This window comes from Plectropomus leopardus, chromosome 5 (assembly GCF_026936395.1).
Source record: "Plectropomus leopardus strain MGB_pleo_1.0 chromosome 5, ASM2693639v1, whole genome shotgun sequence".
Taxonomy (NCBI): Eukaryota; Metazoa; Chordata; class Actinopteri; order Perciformes; family Serranidae; genus Plectropomus; species Plectropomus leopardus.
In genome coordinates, this window is record NC_142180.1 from 13,726,916 (window position 1) to 13,747,922 (window position 21,007).

The 21,007-nt window shown below is 39.1% G+C and overlaps 2 protein-coding genes and 1 long non-coding RNA gene across 3 annotated transcripts in view; 1 reads left to right on the forward strand and 2 right to left on the reverse strand.

The window, feature by feature from the left end:
- The window catches only part of LOC121966996 (uncharacterized), a 35,525-nt gene extending 28,233 nt beyond the window's left edge, over positions 1-7,292 (forward strand). Inside the window, exons 2-5 of the long non-coding RNA XR_006107639.2 lie at positions 4,520-4,613; positions 5,685-5,796; positions 5,927-6,117; positions 6,224-7,292. This is a non-coding gene — a long non-coding RNA (uncharacterized LOC121966996). The remainder of the gene's footprint in view (positions 1-4,519; positions 4,614-5,684; positions 5,797-5,926; positions 6,118-6,223) is intronic.
- On the reverse strand, positions 6,980-13,479 carry ttc4 (tetratricopeptide repeat domain 4). The gene is made up of 10 exons (XM_042517051.2): positions 13,186-13,479; positions 11,020-11,137; positions 10,753-10,914; positions 10,223-10,300; positions 9,933-10,057; positions 9,756-9,842; positions 9,406-9,647; positions 9,149-9,233; positions 8,128-8,210; positions 6,980-7,611 (listed from the first exon to the last, which is right to left on the reverse strand). The coding sequence occupies exons 1-10, from the start codon at positions 13,294-13,296 to the stop codon at positions 7,512-7,514; spliced, it is 1,191 nt and encodes a 396-aa protein (XP_042372985.2). The 5' UTR covers positions 13,297-13,479; the 3' UTR covers positions 6,980-7,511.
- A 1,261-nt stretch (positions 13,480-14,740) lies between these two features.
- Positions 14,741-18,929, reverse strand: pars2 (prolyl-tRNA synthetase 2, mitochondrial). The gene is made up of 4 exons (XM_042482963.2): positions 18,758-18,929; positions 16,849-17,185; positions 16,016-16,261; positions 14,741-15,923 (listed from the first exon to the last, which is right to left on the reverse strand). The coding sequence occupies exons 2-4, from the start codon at positions 17,170-17,172 to the stop codon at positions 15,042-15,044; spliced, it is 1,452 nt and encodes a 483-aa protein (XP_042338897.2). The 5' UTR covers positions 17,173-17,185; positions 18,758-18,929; the 3' UTR covers positions 14,741-15,041.
- Positions 18,930-21,007: the final 2,078 nt, after the last annotated feature.

Genomic DNA, 21,007 nt, shown 5'->3' on the forward strand with positions numbered 1-21,007 from the left:
TAAAGTACATTAAACTATTTTTCCAGGCTGAAAAAGACCAGGAAATGACATTTTCAGACATTTTTTGTGGAGAGTAATCGCTGAGCTGATCCTTGAGAGAAAGTCTGCAAAAAAAGCGACTCAGAATTGTGTCCAGACAATCATGTCACAAATTTATACACCAGTTTAGGTTACTCATGGTCTTACCTGTTTTTCACAGTTTTGCATAATAACTGGGGATGCATTGTGTGAGTGTAAAAGAATACAAATAGGTATGTTGCCTTTAGGCAAAATCGTACCATAGAGAGTTAAAATTATTTTATAAGGCATTATATGGCCTTGCACCAGACTACATCTTAGAGATGCTTTTAGTTTATGAACCAGGAAGGCCCCTCTGATCATCTGACTTCTCTTTTTTTTAGCTGCTCCACAGAGTTGAACCAAAACTTTTGGTGGTTCTGCTTTAAGCCCCTACACTGCAAAACACTGGAACAGCCTGCCGGTGGATCTGGAAGGGAGCTGCAAATATTGATACATTTGAACATCTTTTTAGTCTGGCCTTTATGTAGTTTCTTACTGTTTATGGTTTTTACTTACTGTTTTACATTGAACCAAAAAATTAATAATAACGCCATTGTATCTGTGGCAGAGAGGCAGCAAGAGATATAGCATTATACAAAACTGTTGAAAACACCACTACAAACACCCAGGGATGGTAGGAAAAGGTTAAAACTGCTCCAGGCAGGCTTTATTCAAAGATTAAAATGTCAAAACCGTCAATTAAAAGCAACAGTTACCTCACTCGCTTTTGCAGGAGTTATGTATACCATCTAACACAAGGTCTAGGCAAAGCACGCACAGTGATCTGTTGATCCTCCTTTATCTGGATGTCCAGTAACAGTAAGTTCTCAGTTTGGGCTTCTGCAAGATTTCTCTCGCCCATGATTTAGCAAACTTATCCCTTATTTGAAATCTAAACTCCTCTAAATCTACATTGTCTAGATTTAGATAGTTACCCTCATATCCACACTCCTCTAGTAAATCATATATTTCTAATGCCCATTCACCACTTACAGACAAATCCCAAAGAAAAAAAATTACTGGCTACCCTGTTGGGTGGTAACTTGAGGAGCCTATTCCACAGACTCACCATACTGGCCTTCCATCGTATTTCACATGTCCCACCCCATGTCTCCATTAACTGCCAGAACCGGTGCATCCCCAAAAAATCGTATAAAAGAAGACATACCTCTGTATTTGGATCTCTTTTCCTCCTCCTCTATTCCTTTTTAAGCAAGACAAGGACAGTGGATGGGAGGGAGTTGAAAAGATGAAAGTCTCTTGGAGGGAGCTATGGAGCATGAGGGCATTTCAAACCAGCTTCCTTTTGCCACATATGATGTCCTGCCATTTCCCAGTAACCTTTACCAATGGTATGGAGAAGACTCTACATGCCCCCTCTGTCCATCTCCAGCAAACCTGAAACACATCCTGGTTGGCTGCAAGACAAGCCTGACGCAAGGCTGCTACACCTGGCAGCACAACCAGGTGTTGAAGAACCGTGCAGCCACTCTGAAGACCAGACAGACATCAGTACCCCACCTCCTCCAGCATTTCATCCTGCACCTACCAAAGGGTTCATCCATGAAGGTAGAAAGCAAACCAAAACCAAGGTCTGTGCAAAGTCAGACTCCAGCCAGCTGGGAGGGGCAAGAGACTGGAGTTAGTGGCGGATCTGAATCACAGGCTCTGCTTCCCATCTGATATCTACATCATAGAACTTACCATGCTGTTGGGGAGGCCCATGAACGTAAGAGCCTTAAGTACGCTGAGCTCTATGTCTCCACGCTCCACACTCCACGGGTTTGCTCTCTGGGTTTTGGGTTTGAACCATGGGTGGGTGAGGGGGGGCCCTCTGCACAGAGTTTGCATGTTACCCCCATGTAAGAATGGGTTTTCTTCAGGTTCTCCAATTTCCTCCAGCAGTCCAAAAACATACAGATTAGGCTAACTGGTGACTGGTGACCTGTCCAGGGTGTACCCAACTTCTCAATGGATAGGCTCCACTGTCTCCATGACCCTAAGGAGGATAAGTGGTTACAGATGTTATGTCCCCGGTCTGGGGGGAACGTGGACACAACATGAAGGTGCTATCCCTCTCTCAAGAACAACCAGCCCAATGCTTTTCAAAGGCAAAAAGAGCAGTTTATTTGCTTGGATGTGAGCAAGCCAAAACACAACACAAAAACACACCTCAGTCCCTAAACTTACCTAAAAGAAAACAAAAAGCCTCTGTTTAAAAAGCCATCCAATTCCAGAGGAGCCAGTCCTGCAGCAGCCAGGCCCTCCAGAACATCCAATGATGGCACTCCACCTGTAGCTCAACCTCAGCCATCACATCACCCATATAAGGGCACAATTCACACAGGCACACACAAACACACACAGAGGGGAGGAGAAAACACAGGCACAGAAAAAAACAAGATGACCCCAGGGGTCATAACACAGCTAACGAATGAATGAATTGATGTTTTAAATGGCGTTCCAATTGGTTTAACAGTGGAACCACAAGGATATTTAGTATGCACAACATTTTCTATTCATCTAATTTTTAACCAAATTTAACCCAATATTTTACAGTACACCTGAAATCAGCAGAATAATGTTGTTTTTTCAGTATCATCAATGCTTTGACTGCTGCAAATGTTAAAGCCATATACTATATAAGAAGATGGACCACATGACAGTTCCCCTACAGCTGTACAGTCTCGATTGCCCCCTGGTGTCTGTCTGCAGTATAACTCCAAAAGCCCGCCCCTCCATATAAGTCTATGGGACATGGGCCACACGAAAATGGTTTCTATCACTGAATATAGTTCTCATCACTCTGATGTTTGTTCAGGTGATCATTCATAAATTCGGGTTTAATGAGTTATTCATTCCTATAGAAAAGGGGGCCATGATTGACAGCTATGATAGCCAATCAATGCACTTGCATTATATTTGGCTACTCACAATTGGTCGGACAACTGTTTTGGCAGGAACTCCCCTAATGCGGATATCGCTACCCTACAGACTCTGGCTCCAAATGACGTCACCAGTGCAAGATGGCAGGGGGCACCTGCGGGATATTTTGGCTTCACTTAAGATTAGTGGGGGTAAGTGGGGATGTGACGTCCATCTTTATATACAGTCTATGGTTTATGTCAAAAAATACAAAAAAACACCCCAATTCCGCATGTGACATCATTGCCTCAGGGGGTCAGAAGGTGTGTAGGAACTGAGTTTCAACTTTGTCATGCACTCTAAACACAGATACATACTATTGTTTGTTAGCAGGACTTTTGACATTATTGTCATGTCTTTTTGGCTAAAAATGTATTTGAAAAAGTTCTAAAAACAGGGGACATTATGGTAATGTTACACAACCCGCTGGCCACAATAAGTATTAACAACAACAAACACTTGAAAAATAGAAAGAAAGAAAGACAATTGAAAAATTCTACCTGGAAAACGTTTTTTTTCCCAGATGAAAAAGAGATTTAGAATTTCTCAGAAAATTTTTGCTGGAAAAATTTTTAGTTTTCACCTTTAAAAAAAAGAACCCATTGTGTTTTGTGTTTCACTGACGAAAAAAATGAATTTAGAAAGATTATCCTTGCAAAGCATCTTTTTCATCTTTTGTTACACAGCAATAGAAACATTTTAGATCAGACTTAGAAAAAGGATCACTACAATCGTTTTGTTTTTCCCCGATTGCTTCTCTGGGCCTCTGTGTTGCTGTGTTGTCACATAAACATCTGTGTATATAAGTAACACATTACTGTACAACCCTGGTATCACTCTCTCATGAGCGATAACAAGACGAGGCTCCCAGATATTGATGGAGAGGCTCATGTTGCTACAGTTTTGTGTTCGTAAGGCCTCAACTTTCATCAGAAACTCTGTTACACAAACAAAACCCTCCTAGAATGATAGACATTTTTATCCCGTTGAATGTTTTGGTCAAGTTCTTGTCATCTGGGATCTTAATCCTGGGAAACACCCTGCTATGTTTTTATTAATACTATCAGTGGGGAGAAACGAAGTCAGAGGAGTTTAAAGTAGTACAATGTTAGATGACCTTTAAAGTCTGCCATAAACAAAACTTGAATAACTTGATTGTGCCACTTATTGTGTTTACATTAACACAGGATTCTTGAGATTAAAATATCAACGTAATAATGATGATGGGCAGCTATTAAGGTAAAAATTAATTAATTAATTCAAACTGTCTTCTGTGACTTCTGCTTTATCAATTTTTTTTCTTTAAGTGATCAATGTAGGGACAATGGCATGATAAATACCAGCCTGTCATCAAACATACAGAAACGGAAACTTTCCTTTTGGGGACATTGTAATCATATCTTTCTATGTTTAAGGGAAAGATTTTGAAGTTTCCTTGAATGTGGTATTAAAATATAATAGCTAAACTATTCTTAGCCTACGCTTTCACTTTTGTGTCAGTAGATTCAGGTTTTACAGCATTGTGTATTTTCAGCCTTCTGACAGGCACAAGATGCCACTCCTAAGCCAAGACATAAGCTTCCATTCGCTCACAGCTTCAGAGTCGAGAAGGTTTCCAGCTCCATTAGGTAAGACATTAAATAATGTTATCCTAACAATTAAATGAAAGTTTACTCTACCATGCTGTAAAAAAAATGTTTACAAAATGAAGAGAAGCGGAGTTTCCGCACATTGAAATGAGTTAAATTCACTTTCATTATAACAGCCACATGCAGCAGCATATTGACCTCATTATGAGGTATCCTGGTTATTTCTAAACATCGTATTGTTCTTAAGAGCATACAGTATGACTTCATAGTGTGATTTACTGTTTTATGGCCCTGTTGAGGGTTTGCATGGAGATATGATTGATTAAGAGATTTAGCGTCATATTGTCTCAAAATGGCGCATTCTTGGAGATTTCAGTGATGGGTTTTTTTTTTTTACTCCTTATATGAAAACTAAACTAGGTCATCATCTCAAGCCCTGTATAGTAATAGTAATTTTGTCTCTTTGAAGTAATTGTATGTGCTTTGGGGTAATTTTGTGTTGTATAGTAGTAATTTTGTGCATCCTTGTAGTTTTTTGTGCTTCTATGTGGCTGTTTTGCCTGTTTTTTTGTCGATATTTTACGTCTATTTGCAGTTCCTTTGTCTCTCTTCATGGCTGTTTTGTCTCTTTGATGTAAATTTGTCTTTTTTCTGTTTTGACATCTTTTGTGTCTCCTTGTAATTGTTTTGTGTCTCTTTGAGGTAATTATGTGTCTCTTTTGGTTGTTTTATACCACTTTATAGTCATTTTGTATACATAGCCTTTGCATCTCTTTGCGGGAATTTTGAGTCTCTTCCTGGTTGCTACTTGTTCATTTGAGTGACATTTTGCAAATGAAGGCGAAGGGGGCCCTGACATTTTGGGCACCAGGGCCTGTGCCCTCTTAGTCCCGTTAAATAATCAATCTGTGGGTAAATGGTGCAGTTTATGGACTTTACAGTGCATTTTTATTCATTCCAATGTCATTATAATTTAAAAGAAAAAGCGTTAGGATATAGTATTGTGCATTGTGCAATAAAAGTTTCTTCACATCACATTTCAAGATTTGAGCTTTCTGTAATCTTTTTTACCTGAGTTTCTAGTGTGCTCTAATTTCTGTCTTTTAACAGATTAACTGTTCACAGCCTGTGGCTACAGTAGTCTGACATCTGATGGCAGCAGCAAATGCCTTGACAGACTGGCACACTGATCTTTGTGACTGCGCTGAGGATACAAGTGTTTGTAAGAATACTACAACTCTGACTTTTTTTTGTTTTTAAAGGGCTTATTTTGTGTCATTTGTAAGGCCCCTTAATCAAGTCACTCAAATATTTCTCCCACTCTGTTGGTGTTTCTCTGTGTGTGTTTTTAGGTTGCTATGGTTTCTGGTGCTGCCCTTGTCTTGCCTGCACAGTGGCAGGAAAATTTGGAGAGAACAGCTGTTTCCCACTGTGTGATCTATGCAGCCCTGCCGTTCTCTCAGCAGTCTTTGGGATACCTCTGTGTGTGCCTCCAGCAGCACTCTCTCTACGTGCTGGTATGCGTCACAAATTTGGCATCAAGGTATGATGCATGTTAAGCTATACTGAATTTCATATGACAAGTTAAATAAAAGTGAAGCAATGTTGAATTTACATCCTAATATAATTATTGCTTTGGTTCTTGGCAGGGTTCTCTCTGTGTGGATGTCCAAATCTCCTGTTGCTGCTCCTGGTGCTCCTGGTGTCAGATGAAGCGCGAGTTAAATTATCGTAAACAAATTCCCGTTGTTGTCAATATGGTTAATCAAAATGTTACAAACGTACAACTGCAACCTGCTCCAGTGGTGGTGACTCATGCATACCCAAATCATGCTTTCGTGAACCATGAAGTCCATGGCCAAACTGCTATTATGAACCAACCAAGAGGATTCATGACAGCACACTGAGCTCTGTGGCTCCTCATCCGTCTGTTGTGTCATGTGCAGGAGATATCATTTTTAGGCCATGCTCCTGTTTGTTTCATTACACCAAAACCTATTTGTATTTATCAGTGGAATCCATAGGAGTTTCATAATACAATTACACTTGGTGAGTCACCCTTTCGACTGTTAGCTGTAGTTTCTAAATATAGGTTTACTGGATCAAAACTTCTATAGTATTAACAGTGTTTCTCACACATTTTCATGGACAAAATTTTAAATCCTTTCAAGAAACCCTACATTTTTTTCAGCTCAACCATTTACTTATGGTTCTTTTATTGTTGCAGTCTGTTTATGGGCAAGTTTCATTCGCAAAAATGAGTTTCCCGCTGCAAAGCTTCAAGTCCTGCTGCCATAAATTGGCAAATAAAAATGTATGAAGTGTCAGTAATTATTGAAAATATCAATGGCACAGCTGTCTGGAAGCAAAACGTTCTTCTTATAAGCAAAACATGGTCACATCTCTTGCTTTCAATTGTTTTATTTATTGTCAACAGTGCTTTGAAGAATGAGAAACTTTTATCATGACATCCAAATTAATTGTTTCTTGTTGACTCAAACTGAGACTTGTAGCAGACATACTGGTATACATGGGAAGAGACTTACTAGTCCTCTTTAGAAGTACAGGATAAAGTCACATGTTATCCAGGCTTCACTGTCTTTTTGTTTACCACCATGTTTACCATGTTTTTACCTGTTGTTTTAATTCATGTTTGTTAAATTTGTTTGTCATTCTTTTGTCCAATTTAACACTTGAATAAAATGTATTTGCACCATTTTAATCTGCAGTTGACATTCGTTCAGACAGTTTATATCTGTAACTTTTAAAGATCTCATTTTAGATTCATTTATATTAATATTTGGTATTAAACACTGTGTCCTGCTTTTGTCCACAAGAGGCAGAAATATGTGTCCATGATGTTTTTTTCAAGGACAAGTCAGTCCTGAAAATAGAATTTACCCAAATAAAAGTCCCACGATTTGAAGGTCACGATTCTTACATTGCTCGTAATTTCCTTCCCTTTAAAAATTGCTTCCAGAATGACGATCCCTTTACCGAAACAATGAAGCTGGGAGTGCCTGCCTTAACAAAAAACCTGTCAACAGAACAAAGAAGACAGTGAGTCAGGACATGAGTGTGAAGAATGTTAATGTAAGGGAGCGTCTCTGACACCAGATATCAGTTAGATAAACACAAACATAAACATGACAACAAACATACAATTCAGAGGAGTCCTATGTCATGAAATTAATATATCTCTGGATGTTTGCAGAACAAGGAAACACCAAATAGCCGACAGGAGGAGGATTGTTTTTAAGCACTTTGCATGGTTCTCCCTGAGCTATTTGACTATCAAAAAATATTTTCCATTCGTCATTACAAACAGCAGACGAGTTTCACTTTGACCCTGCTTACACCTCTGCTGCTATGTTTCACACCCAACATTTAAAACAAATTTTATGTCTAATAAGGTCACGGTCAATAAGGTCAAGTTAAAATGTCAATTATAAGAAAAAAATAGACAGCTGCCGGCCAAAATGAGGAAATTTTAATGGTATAAATCAAACTAAAATCACACTTTATGACAAACAGACTATCTCGATATGCATACCTTTTATGTTGCAAAACCTTTAAAAGTGGCGTCTCTGGGTTTACTTGGTAGAGTGTCTCCTTCTCCTCATCTTCAAAGAAGAGCTAAAAAGTAAAGAGTGGTCAATGAGGTTAACTGGGATTCAAATCAATCGATTATGTTTATCCGTAAAAATAATTTTCTTGTTTTTTGTCATGAAATATAACCCATTTTTGACAGCTGTACTCAATTATTTGAGAACACAAGAATCTACATAACACTAATATCTACCTGACATGAAATATCAGTAAATAGCAGAATATACTGGTTGATGTATTCAGTTCATAATGTGGCAGCAATGGAGCTGCTACAGTTTGTAAAAAAAAACAAACTTTAGGATGCAGAAAAAAAAAGTTAATCTGCTGCCTCAGTTGTAATTGCAGGGCTGACACCGTGTGGTCGGTTGATTGAATTCTCATTGGTCAGACAATCACAAGGCTGTGTGTCCACCAAAGTGTTTTTCCAAGCTGAAAACGCTCATCTCTCTTCTAAAAAAAGAGCAGCGTTTTCATCAGCTGAGTTGATTTGGTGGTGTTTGGCTGCTACGATATGGAAGATCTGCTGAAATAAAAAATAGTTGGCAAAAGGTAGAGTATTTGCTCTGGATGAAAGGAGGGCTGAAGCATGTTGGGAAAGAGGACAGGCCTGCCAGTCGATGTGAGTTGATGATTTTTTTGAGCTAGGAAATGTTGTTTTGCAATGTTTTGCCCAACAATTAATATTTTTAACTCTCATCAACCAAAAAATGCTAAACTTGCATTTTTCAGAACATAATGTTTACATCATAGTGTAAATATGTGGCGCTATTATTTCAAAGAATGCCAAAAATATTCTGGCCTCAGGAAAAAAACACAAAGAACTTTGGTGGACATACAACACAGCCAGGTAGAGTGCACTGTGGCTGATTTAATCTAGAAGTAACATGCAGAATGTTTTTTTTAATTCCTCCATTGACAATTTGATTTGTTGAAGAGAAGTTCAGTCAAAGTTTTTTCAGTTTTACCTGCAAATTCTTCGGCTGATATTTTCTGTCCGTGTCCCAAGGTGGAAGTTCTTCTCCAAACATGACCGCCAGGTGATCCATGAAACTAAGACAAATATAAAGATACAGGAGTGATACTGCAGCTGTGATACTTATTAAAAACACTTCAAACTGATAACTTCTTGGCCTTTATTTAAATTAAATGGAGAAAGGTTGTTGTACGGAGAGCATCCCACAGATATAAAAAACACCAAGATAAATTCAGGACTTTATTTTACCAGTTGTTCTCGCAGAAAGCAGAGATGAAGTCAGTCTGCTGGTGTTCAGGATAGAGGAAGAGAACGGGCCAGTTCAGAGAACCCTGCTCGTCCAGGAAGACCTGAGCCCCCGTGACCTCCTGAGAGCTGAGGCCGTCCAGGCTCAGCTGTGATATCGCTGCTGCGGAGCCTTCGTCCTCGCCCTCGCTGTCTGAACCATGCTGACGAGGCTTTGCAGACTCGAGGAGCTTGATGCCTCGATCCTGCAAAAAAAACACACAAAAATATAAAATTGCGATATTGAAATACAAATGAGTTTTACACAAAAGGTTGGGTAAAAATTTCCTCTCAATTTTAAACAGCGAGTTTACCTTTATAGCGGCCAAAAGAGCTTCTTTCTCCCCATGCAGCTTTTTTTCTTTGAGCTTGGCCTTCCTGGCATCTCTGTCTGCTGCTCTCTGGGGAACAACAAATAAACACAGCTTTATGTTTGACTAAAACTAAAACCTCCACTCCAAAACATCAGCTGAGCTTATAAGTGACTGTACCTTTTGTTTATCTGCCGTGGCTCTCAGCTCCTGTAGCTTCTTGTCAGTGGGATGAGCCTTGAGCCCCTCATCACACCACTGGATGGCCTCTGTAAAGTTACGCAGCTCAATACTACTCTGTGCACCTGCAGAAACACACCCAAGATATACACATGGTTGTTTTTGTCATTATTTTAAGCTTCTTCTTTTTTTAAATATTGTACTCTTACTGTTATGCTATTGTAACTTTACAGAATTGCTAACCACATTTGTTTTGATATGCTAGGACCTGGTTTGATTATGTCACACACCTCTGATCAGGGCTTTAAGGTGGTCTGGTTTGATCTTTTTTGCAGCTGCAGCATCATTCAAGGCAGAGCGCATGTTACCTGTGTTGATATAAACCAGAAATATTCAGATGAATTGAAGCACAAAACACATGCAGATGTTTTTACATTGAATAATATTCTGTGATACATGAACTTGGCCGCTCCTGACCAATCTACCACAATGTTGTATTTAAATTTATATTAAGTTGTATTATATCTTTTATATATAAATCTTATATTTTATCTTAAATCTTGGAATGAGATTTTACTTTGTGACTTTATTTTTTAACACAGATTTTCTATGAGCATTGTTGGAGGGAGCCTCAGAAGTAAGAAATTAATCCCTAAAGACTGCTTCACTGCAACTGTTGTGCATACGACAATAACAAACGTATTCTTTGTAAACCACCTTAGTTTATGAACATACAATCCATATTTTTGGTGCTGGCAATACACGTATGTCTTAAAGCTGTTAATGCATCTGTATGACATGTAAATGCAGAGGTCCTCACCCAGGTGGAAGTGTGCCGCGGCCCGGTTGGTGAGGAGGATGGTGTTGAGGTCCTGGTCTCCACATTTCTTCTGCAAACCTACTGTGTAGCACAATACGGCTTTCTCGTACTTCTTCTCTTTAAAAAAATCATTTCCCTCATCTTTCAGGCTCTGTGCCATCTCTGAGGAGGAGAAGGGGAAATTAACCGAATGGTTAAAAGATGCTCAAGTCTTCACAAACTCCCACAGGTTTTTAAAAAGCTTAAGGGAATTAAAAGCTGTGGTACCTTCTGGGGTTCTGTCTTCATCGTGGATAATCGCCTGCAGACAGGCAAGCTCTGGGTGTTTTTTCGGGTCAATTTCTTCAGGGAGTTTTTTCATGAACATCGGTATGTTATCAAACTCCTGAATGAGGCAAAAACAGAGGGATCACTACACATCTTATACTTAAGTAAAAGTAAGGATACAACAGTGTAAAAATACTCTGCTACAAGTTTTGCATTCAAAATCCTACCAAAGTAAAGTACAAAAGCGCTATCATCAAAATGAACTTACAATGCCAAAAGTAAAAGTACTGATTATGCAGAAAGGTTAAACAAAGGATGAGAATAATTGATGCATTGATATTAACATCAGTGTAGTGCTGAAGCTGGTAAATGTGTTGTTTTTTTTTAATTTACAGAAGTCAAGTCTTATCTTTGTCTATAATAATACATCATAATCAGGACTGGACTGACAGAAACCAACATTCAGACCCTCTAACCGACGTAATGTTGTTTTTTTCGGTTATTTAGAAATTCTATCAATCCTTCTCACACTGGGGTTGCGGTGGTGTATGTCATGCTTCTGGGCTCCGTCTAAAACTACGACTTTGGATGGAATTATTTAGAGACACCAGGACGCATTGCCCACGTCTCAGCCGCTCTCACGAGCTCTTATTATTTTCACCCTTTCTCTGAACAACACATCACACCTGTCGTCATAGAAAACTACAAAACTCCTTACAACTCCTTCCCAAACAACCAATCCATAATGCAAGAAATTCAAGAACTCAAGCCACAAGCCCAACTCCAGAAATTTGTTCGCATGAGAAATGGCAACCTCCTTATCTTCCCCAAAGACATCCCCTCCTGAACTCTCCTCTCCACATGGCCAGAGGGAGCCTTTGATGGAGCACAGTTCACCTGCAGGCTGGCATGCAAACCTGGCTCTACCCGCCCCCCGAATTAACCCCAGACATAACTCCTGGTCATCAAAGTCATCCACACAAACATTACAGAGGAACAGGTTACAACAGATGTGGGACAACAAGGGATCAGCATCTCCAGAATACACAGAATCATAAGCAGAACCACCAGAGATCCACCTCACCAACCCAGACCAGGCTGCCGGCCTCCTCCATGGCTCAGCCCCCCCCCACCACCACCACCACCACCACCACCACCAAACAATGCTTCAAATGTCAACAATATTTCCAACAACTGCACCAACAGGCACATCTCTGCATGAGATCTGGAGACAACCACCACCACAAAACCTGCACCAAGGATCCTCATCACCCTCAACAGTCACAAGAGTCTACCTGGTATACACTCTTCAAATACTCTGCCTCCTCCTGGATCACCATCTCTGACTACCAACTCCAACGCCTCCAAACCATTCAAAACAAAGCACTCACACTGGCCCACAGACTTCCATCTTCATCAGCAACCAGTACATCCAAAACATACCAGGCATCAGGACCATCAAACAGAATCATCTGAAGACTGCCTCCAACAATCCCGCCCTCCAGAAAACCATCCAGGAAACGGACCAACAGCTGCCCCCCCTGTCATTCATCTTACAGCTCACCAAAGCCCCCCAAGCACCCCCCAGCCCCAATAAACCAGTCCAACACACAGAAGACTGTCCACCACTGCTGCTGAACATCACATACATGAACATGAACACACACACACACACACACACACACACACACACACAATGTAAATAATGCACACCACACACAGGTCATCTCTCTGTCTTCATTTCTCTCCGTTTCTCTTCTATTTTATTTATTTTTATTTAACTCTTTCCTCTTGTTTCGTGCCTTGGTACACATGTGTCCTCCAAACTCCTTCCGTGTCCACCACCAAGCCCTGAACTGTCCCAGCAGGCTCATGAGCCTCTCTCAAATTACATAAATGTGGTGTAATTTGTCTCTGAAGTGCAGTAAAGAAAACGCATGAAGTCGCAGAAAATGGAAATGCTTAATTAAAGTACAAGTCTCTTAAGTTTGGACTTTGGTGCAGCACTTGTGGAGAAGTTCTTCGTTACTTTCCACCACTGCTAAGGAGTTAGCCGTTAGCTTGCTAGCTTACAAAACCAGACTAAAGCCAAATCAGTTCATTTTCCCTTTGACTAATTTTTATCTTTGCTGTTTATAGCAAATAGTTTGTACGTGTCAGTGGTACCTCTTCCCAGTTGTCTTCGCTGAAGCCATTTTTATATCCGTGGGTCTTAAAATTGTCCATCAACGCGTCCATGCCATCGTCGCTGTCATACTGTCCCTCCGAGGACGCCATCTTTAGATCAAACTATGTTTTTGAAGCGCTATTTTGTTGTTTATAAATCTTCTACTAAGTGTGACAAGAGGTCAAATTAACTGTAATAACGTCGTGTCTTCTAGAAGTTACCCAGCTCCTTGTTTACGCATGTGGACCGCCGGTACTTTACGAATAACGATCCGTGCTGAAACACAACCATGATGCATTAGTTCCGCAGCCGCCAGAACAACAAACAAATAACGAACATAAACGATTATAATGAAAGCGCCAGAGATGAAAAATAACCACATTAATTACAAAGTGATAGCAGTTAAAACAATTTAAAAGTAACTGGTTTTATTGTTTTTTTGTTTTTTTGCTAGATTACTTCAATTTAATGCTTCATTATTGTTCAACTCAAATTTGCGAAGGAAATGTAATCTACTCCTCTCCATCGATAACAGCTAACTTACTTTAGCTAGTAATTTTGCAGTTAATAATTTTTATACAAAACATGCGATTATTTTATAAAATATGGTCAACTGTTATGAACTTAACCACTAAACACAATAGAAACTATACATTTGACTGCCAATAATGAATTGCTTTTTGTCACTTATTAAGCAAGTCTGCATTTTGAGCCACTCTTTATTTTGTGGTTTCCTTTTTCATATGTTAAATTCTGAATGCAGGTCTTGTACTTATGAAGCATTTTTATGCTAGGATATACAGTATATATAGGTAGTTTTGCATGAGACTTACATCTTCTTGGCCACACTAAGTGGTAATGTGACAGGGAGTGATCGAAGGTAATAAGCATATTTAGAGATAATTGTACTTTATCAGTTTTAATGGCAAACTGTTATAAAGGAGTACTTGTTACTCTGCCTGATTGAAGTGACTGCAACAGATTTAACTGTTTTGAATCTGTGTATCATTTGTTCAATTAATATTTAATTGAGAATCAATAAACAGGACGTTTTCCGTTTTTTCCTTTTTGAAATGAAAACAAATAAATGAAAATTAGTGTGTTTTTCAATATCCCGTTTATTAATCAGGATCAAATAAAGGAAAGTTGAAATACAGATCACGGGAACTAGTTTAATTGTTGCTAAAACAAACCACGTGTATATAAAGCAGTTAAAATGGACTTTTACCATTATAAAAAATGTTGCTTTCATCAGGAAACATAAACATAACCCTTAAATGTGGCTTACCTGCAAATTGACTTTTATTTTTGAACTACTACTTGTATATTTTTATTTGCATTTGGGTGTTAATATATCACTGTAATGCTTCTTTTGCTAAAGTTAAGGACCTGAGTACTTCTTCCATCACTAGAATATGTGATTTTTTTTGTTGCTCTTCCTTCACTTTCATGACGCTTTATTTAAAGCATTCGCCGTATGTCAGCATTGAGTCGTACTAAGAGGTCAATATGTTCGGATCCAAAAGCATATAAAAACACGACAACAAATGTTCATTAATTCTGATAACCTCTTATGTTTTTATTTGCATGGGGACAGAAAAACAAATGAATTGTGTATGAGATTTAAGTAACCAAATGCAATTTAATATCATTAGGTCCATTATAAAGCTTTTGTTGTGACATTTAAGCCAATTTATAACATTTAACATTATAACCTTTATAACATTGTAAAGCAAAAAGAAATCCTCCAGTCCTCTCAAAAAAAACTTACCACACACAAGGCTTTTATTTCATTTTCCCACCACCACACTGACTGAATCATAAACACATTCATATCCACATTTAGAGTTGTTATTCATACAGTTTCCACTCTTCCGAGGACATCCAAGAGTCCATCTTTACTGAGAAACATCACCTCACCTGTCTGCTGACAGATCACCTCAAACCTGGGTGTTTCCTCCAGAGCTCCCTGTCCTACAATGATAACATACGGGTAGCCCAGTCTGCTGGCATCCTTCAGCCTGTTCCCAATGGTCTTCTGTGTGCGGTCATCAACGACAACTTCACCTCTCAAACGAGGCAGAGTCTCTCCCAAAGTGTGAACCAGCTCCTCAGCCAAAACTGCTGCCTCATCCATCTTACTGCCCTTCTTTGGGGGTAAAACACACACCTGGTACGGAGCAAGAAGGCCTGGCCAGCGGATCCCTTCTTCTGTTGACAACACCTCAATGGCTGCGGCGAGAATGCGAGTTACCCCAAGTCCGTAGCAGCCCATTTCTGCGATAACAGACTTGCTCTGGGCATTGTTGAAGGAGGCATTGAACATATGAGAATATTTTTTACCCAAGTAAAATGTGTGGCCGACCTCTATACCCTTTGACTCTACCAGTGTGCCAGTTTTGCACTGTGGGCAGTCAGTACCGCCTGATGACATGGTCTCTACATTCGCAGAGAAGGAGCACTTCCCACAGACCAGAAGTCGGTCCTCGCCAATGTCTGCTGGCAGCTGGAACTCGTGGGAGAGTTTCCCGCCAATGTTTCCTGTGTCTGCCTGCACCTGAACACAATGCAGTCCCAGCCGGGTGAAGAGCCTGGTGTACGCCTGACGCACAGATTCATAGGTCTCGTACGCTGCTTCTTCACTCACATCAAATGAGTACATGTCCTTCATGTAGAACTCCCTCCCTCGAAGCAGACCAAACTTTGGCTTTGGTTCATCTCTGAATTTGCGAGTGATCTGTAAAAACAAAACAAAACAAAAAAAAAAACAGATGTAAAAGTTGTAACTTATTACAACAAAGATGCTTTTGGCAACAATATAAAAACTACCTGATAAAGAAGCAGAGGCAGATGCCTGTAGGAGAGAGTTGTCTGGTGAGCGACCAGAGTCGTCACTGCCTCTTCGTGTGTGGGACCCAAGCAGTAGTCAGCTCCGTGGCGATCTTTCAGACGGAACAGCTCCTTTCCCATCAAGTCCCAGCGCTCACTGGTTTTCCAGAGATCAGCTGAGCACAAACTGGGCATGTCCAGTTTCTGCCCACCAATCGCCTGCATCTCCTGGTCAATTACTCTCACCTGTTGATTTAAGACAAATTTATTGCATGCTCAAGACCAAAATGAGAATATTTACACTCAATCCCTTCTACAAATTAATCACAGTTATAATCTAATGAGTGATCCACAACCTTGTGGACAGGCCCCCAAGCAGACACAAAATAAATCAAATGATTGAAAGTAGATGATAGACAAGAACGCAGGTTTGTGCAACACAATATTATACCGTTCTTCAGGGCTGTAATCACCTCTTTTCCTATGAATTAGAAAAACAATTACATTTTACATAAAAATTATTGAGATGAATTAATCTCACAAGATGAATTTACTTTACTTCAATTAAGTATTAATAAAAAGAAGAACACAGCAAAATCCAGAAATTAACAAAAAATTAAATAAATGAACCGATGACTCCCACTAAAAGGCTAATTATAAAAGTTATACAACATCGACAACGTTTAACACACGTATGATTGTGTTCGAATGTTTGCAGATTCATGTCAGAAAATTTAAAATTCTTCTCAAAATATTTGTTTGTGGACATGAAAATACCAGATTTACCATGCTCAACTGACATGTATAATTTCCTTAATAAAAAACAGTCTCACCAGCTTCTCCATGGAGCGGACAGTGGCAGGAAGGTAGTAGTAACAACCGGGGTTTGATGGATGGATGAGCCCAGCCTGCTGCATGAGCCTTTGACTCTTACAAGTCGTCTCGCCTTGTAGCCGGCTGTCCTGTCCCACATCACGCAGGTTTGAGGGCTGGTAGAGGCGGGACACCAGGAGTGTGGGCTTGATTTGTCTGGAGTTGGTGGAGGCAGAAACAGCGGCAGGCTCAGCACATCCTGAATGGTTCCTCCGTGGAAGAACTGAGGTTCTGTGGAGCCGCCGGAAGACTTTTGGCCAAATCTGATTCATTATGGGCTCCATGGTAAATCTGGACCTATTAGATGAGGAAAGTCAGTTATTGGTGGAACTATTAGTCACATAATGAGAACATATTATCAACATTTTAACCATCAATCAATCATTTGAGTCATTTTTCCAGTTTTTCTGAGACAAAACTAAATATTTGGAGGCATTATCTTTGCCTCAGAGCTACTGCAATGAGCAATTTTTACATTTTCTGATAAATAATACAATACTATAAACCAGTCAGTAAAAAAAAAAAAAAAACTAACAATTTAGTCAGTAATGAAAATAATGGTTAGTTGGGGTGGAAAACACAACTTCTGTCACCATACGATGTTATATTAATAATGTGGACACCTACATGATATTTGCTGATATCATAAAGTCTGCTATGACAGAATTTTGATTACATTCAAGTCAGGGGCCTGTGATCATATGATGAAATATAAGTAAATTTAAAGAAATGTTTTTTTTCTTATCTGCTTAGCTGCTGTCAAAAGGCATTCCTTAAAGATGACAATATGTATTGATGTTTTTACTTTTTCATCAATGATACTGGATGACTGATCATTGAATTGAAATATCGATCCAGGTTAATGTATAGTTACAGCAATAATGGTACGCAGCCCTAAAATCAGTGATGGTTATAAAACTAAGTAACTAATTTAAAGATAAGAGATAAACTAACAATTTAGCAATCCCAAAGTGGGGAAACTCACTTATTACAGAAGCAAGAAAAAAGAAAGAGAAAAAAGGAGGAAAAAAGTATTATTATTATTATAAAGACATACAGATACTGTATGTCCATGATTGATAGTTGGACAGGATAACTGAAGTTCACATATGTAGTACATTTACTGTACACACAGAATAGAAATATAGCCTGAAAATATTTTTGCATAGTCAGTGGTAAAATATTGCACAGTAGGATATTGCACAGGAATTTTACATAGTATAAACATAGGATATGAATAGGACACTTACATGTATATGTGAATATGTGTATACTATATTTATTACGTGGTAATTATTCAAGAACTGTGCTCACACACAATTCTGAGGTACAACCACTTTTTTTCTTTAATTTCTACTTAATAATGTTAGAGGGAAATATGTACTTTATACACTGTGGACAATATAATATGATAATAACAATGCACTTTTATATGAGTATGATTCTTAAAGCCTTTATAATATATTTCTATAAGTATTTAACTTGAGTAAAATGATCAGAGTACTTCTTCCATCTCTAATACAAATACACATAATCTAAATGCTATATCTTAAAGTTACAGGCATGAAGTGCAAGCAAGTGTTCAATCATTGAAGTCAAGGTCGTCAAAACTCAGTAATTACCATACAGGTAATCACTGGAATAAGCTGCATCTCCGTTACACGATTACAGAGTATTGGCTGACAGTATGGATGGTACATACAGATGTCCAAAGTGTCCACAGCAGCGACGGTTCACAGATACCTGTCACTAAATCCTGTCCTGACTATGAATCGGGGCAGGGTGATGGACAGTTTAGCTAGCTGAATTTAGCTTCCTCGGTTAGCACAAAACGACTCAACGTACGCAGAAAAAGTAAACACAGCTAACCTCGGGACCGCCGACTGCTGTTGGACTTTTCCGAGTCGATTATGTGATGAAATGTGTAAAGATTTTCATTTCTAAAAAGCTAAGAGACTGAAAAACATTGAAGGTCCCTGCAGCAGCACGCTTTTCCTCTTCTACATGGCCGGAAGTCGCCGCTGTGACGTTACACCGCCTCCCGCAGGTGCGGAGGAGTCACGACGCAGATGCCGTCACTGTGGTGGTCGTTTTCAGTTAGGGACTGTTGGTTATTTATGACGGGGGGGCACTTCAGATACATTTGTAAGCACCAGGGAGGGATTTATGTTTTTATAATTTGACTCAGGGGAGGAATATTCAACTTTAAATGGTCGTGTCGGTTATTTTTCTTTGAAAATCTCCAAAATCCCACCATTTATCGTGTCCAGAAACTGTGAAAAATGATTATTTCTGGTGGAGGGAGGGTCATGCATTTCCTCCAGTAACCCAGGGAGGTTTTTTTGCAGCCCAAAGGGTCAAGCTATTTGAAAGAAGAAAAAAAAAACACTCAACTACCCTCTACTCTACTTTATAAAGTACAGTCCCTTAAACGGATTGTTGTGATGGACTACATTATATTGAAAGGTGATGGACGATGGACAGTGATGGACAATTGACCCAATCAGCTCAAGACATCTGTGTGGGAAAGAGTGGGCTAACAAAGTAAAGCTGCTGAGGAAGAGATGTGATATATGGCTGGACAAAACATAATAACATTTCCTATGATAGAGGTGTACATTACATGTTAAATAATACAAAACTTAAAAGCAAATAAGAGCAGACTATACAGGCTATAAAACTGGAGGACACAAATTACATTCTTTTTGACTGTATTTGCTGTTACTGTTAGTGCCTTAAAAACAATGCTAAATTTGTTGAAACCAAACAAACGACCTATATATGTATAGGGTGCACTCTGTGTTGGTACAATTGATGAGTTTTTATTGAATGCACTATACTATAGAATGTAATCGTTGTTGCTGACATTATACTGTACTTCAGCCTCTGTTAGTGCCATTTTTACGGCTTTATAGTGTTTTATATCAGCAATTTGAAACCATTATTTCCTCAGTCAGTCAATGACACAGACACATCATGATCGGCCCACACAGCAAACACAGCGTCTCTGTTTCTCTTCAGGTGGACACTGTGTTGGACATTTTTCAGTCTGCAGGTAACAAATTGATTGAAGATGAGCACACACGCAGCATGCACACACACGCACACACACAGATGTATACCCAAGCCAATTAGGTTTGTGCCTGTTTCATCCATTCGACTAGACTCTAGAGGTTCTTGTTGTTGTAAGACTTGGTTCTGAGAGAAATGGGCGACTGTGTGTCTCCGTGAGATAACAAACAATCCCATTAGGACAGATCATATCTGCAAACATCATATTTGCCTGTTTGGTTATATAGTAATTATCAGAATGTTACTATTAGAAATACTTAGTTGGGGGTTTCTGGGAAATGCAGTGTAAAATTTTGGCATAGTGTAGCTTTCTATTGTATACTACATCATACATTAGAATGTAAGATTATGATCTATGATCCCTCTCTTATATGTTTGCCTTCAACTAGACTTAACTCAAACTTTACTGTGATTACACTTTTGAACAAAGAATCATAGTCTTTTGTAAATTTTACTGATGCTAAAATAATCCCCACTTACAATCACTGCCCTTCAAATCTTCATAATTAACGTCTCAAATTCAATCATGACATATGGCCAAATACTGAAAACATATAGGAGCTTTATAATTTGATAAAAGCTAACAACTTCCCACTGTGATGGGAGGGAGCCTTCCCTGCTTCACTGCAGCTGCTGCTCACTTTGCTTTAATCAGCTTTTTGTCATGTCTCTGTTAAACATTGATCTTGAACTGATGTTTGAAGTCAAATCAAATATCACTGATCTGGCTCAACATACAATATGAACAAACAAGGTCACTTAGAGGTTATTTTAAGGGATAAACAGAAGCACTTCTTTTCTATGTGTTAGTCACATAGTTAAATGTCATAAGAAATGATGTCAAACATCATGGTAACTGTATATCATTTAGAGCCCTTAAAGGTAATTTCAGGTCATTTTCTACGCCTCCTATGAGTCAGTAATCAGGACAGTCGGACCAAACCAAGTTCATTATGATGATAGAGGCTCTGATTTCAGCCACCAATGCTCATCAGTCAAGTAAGGAAGATGTGGTGAAACACAAATTCTGTTTTCTCTCTATTAAAA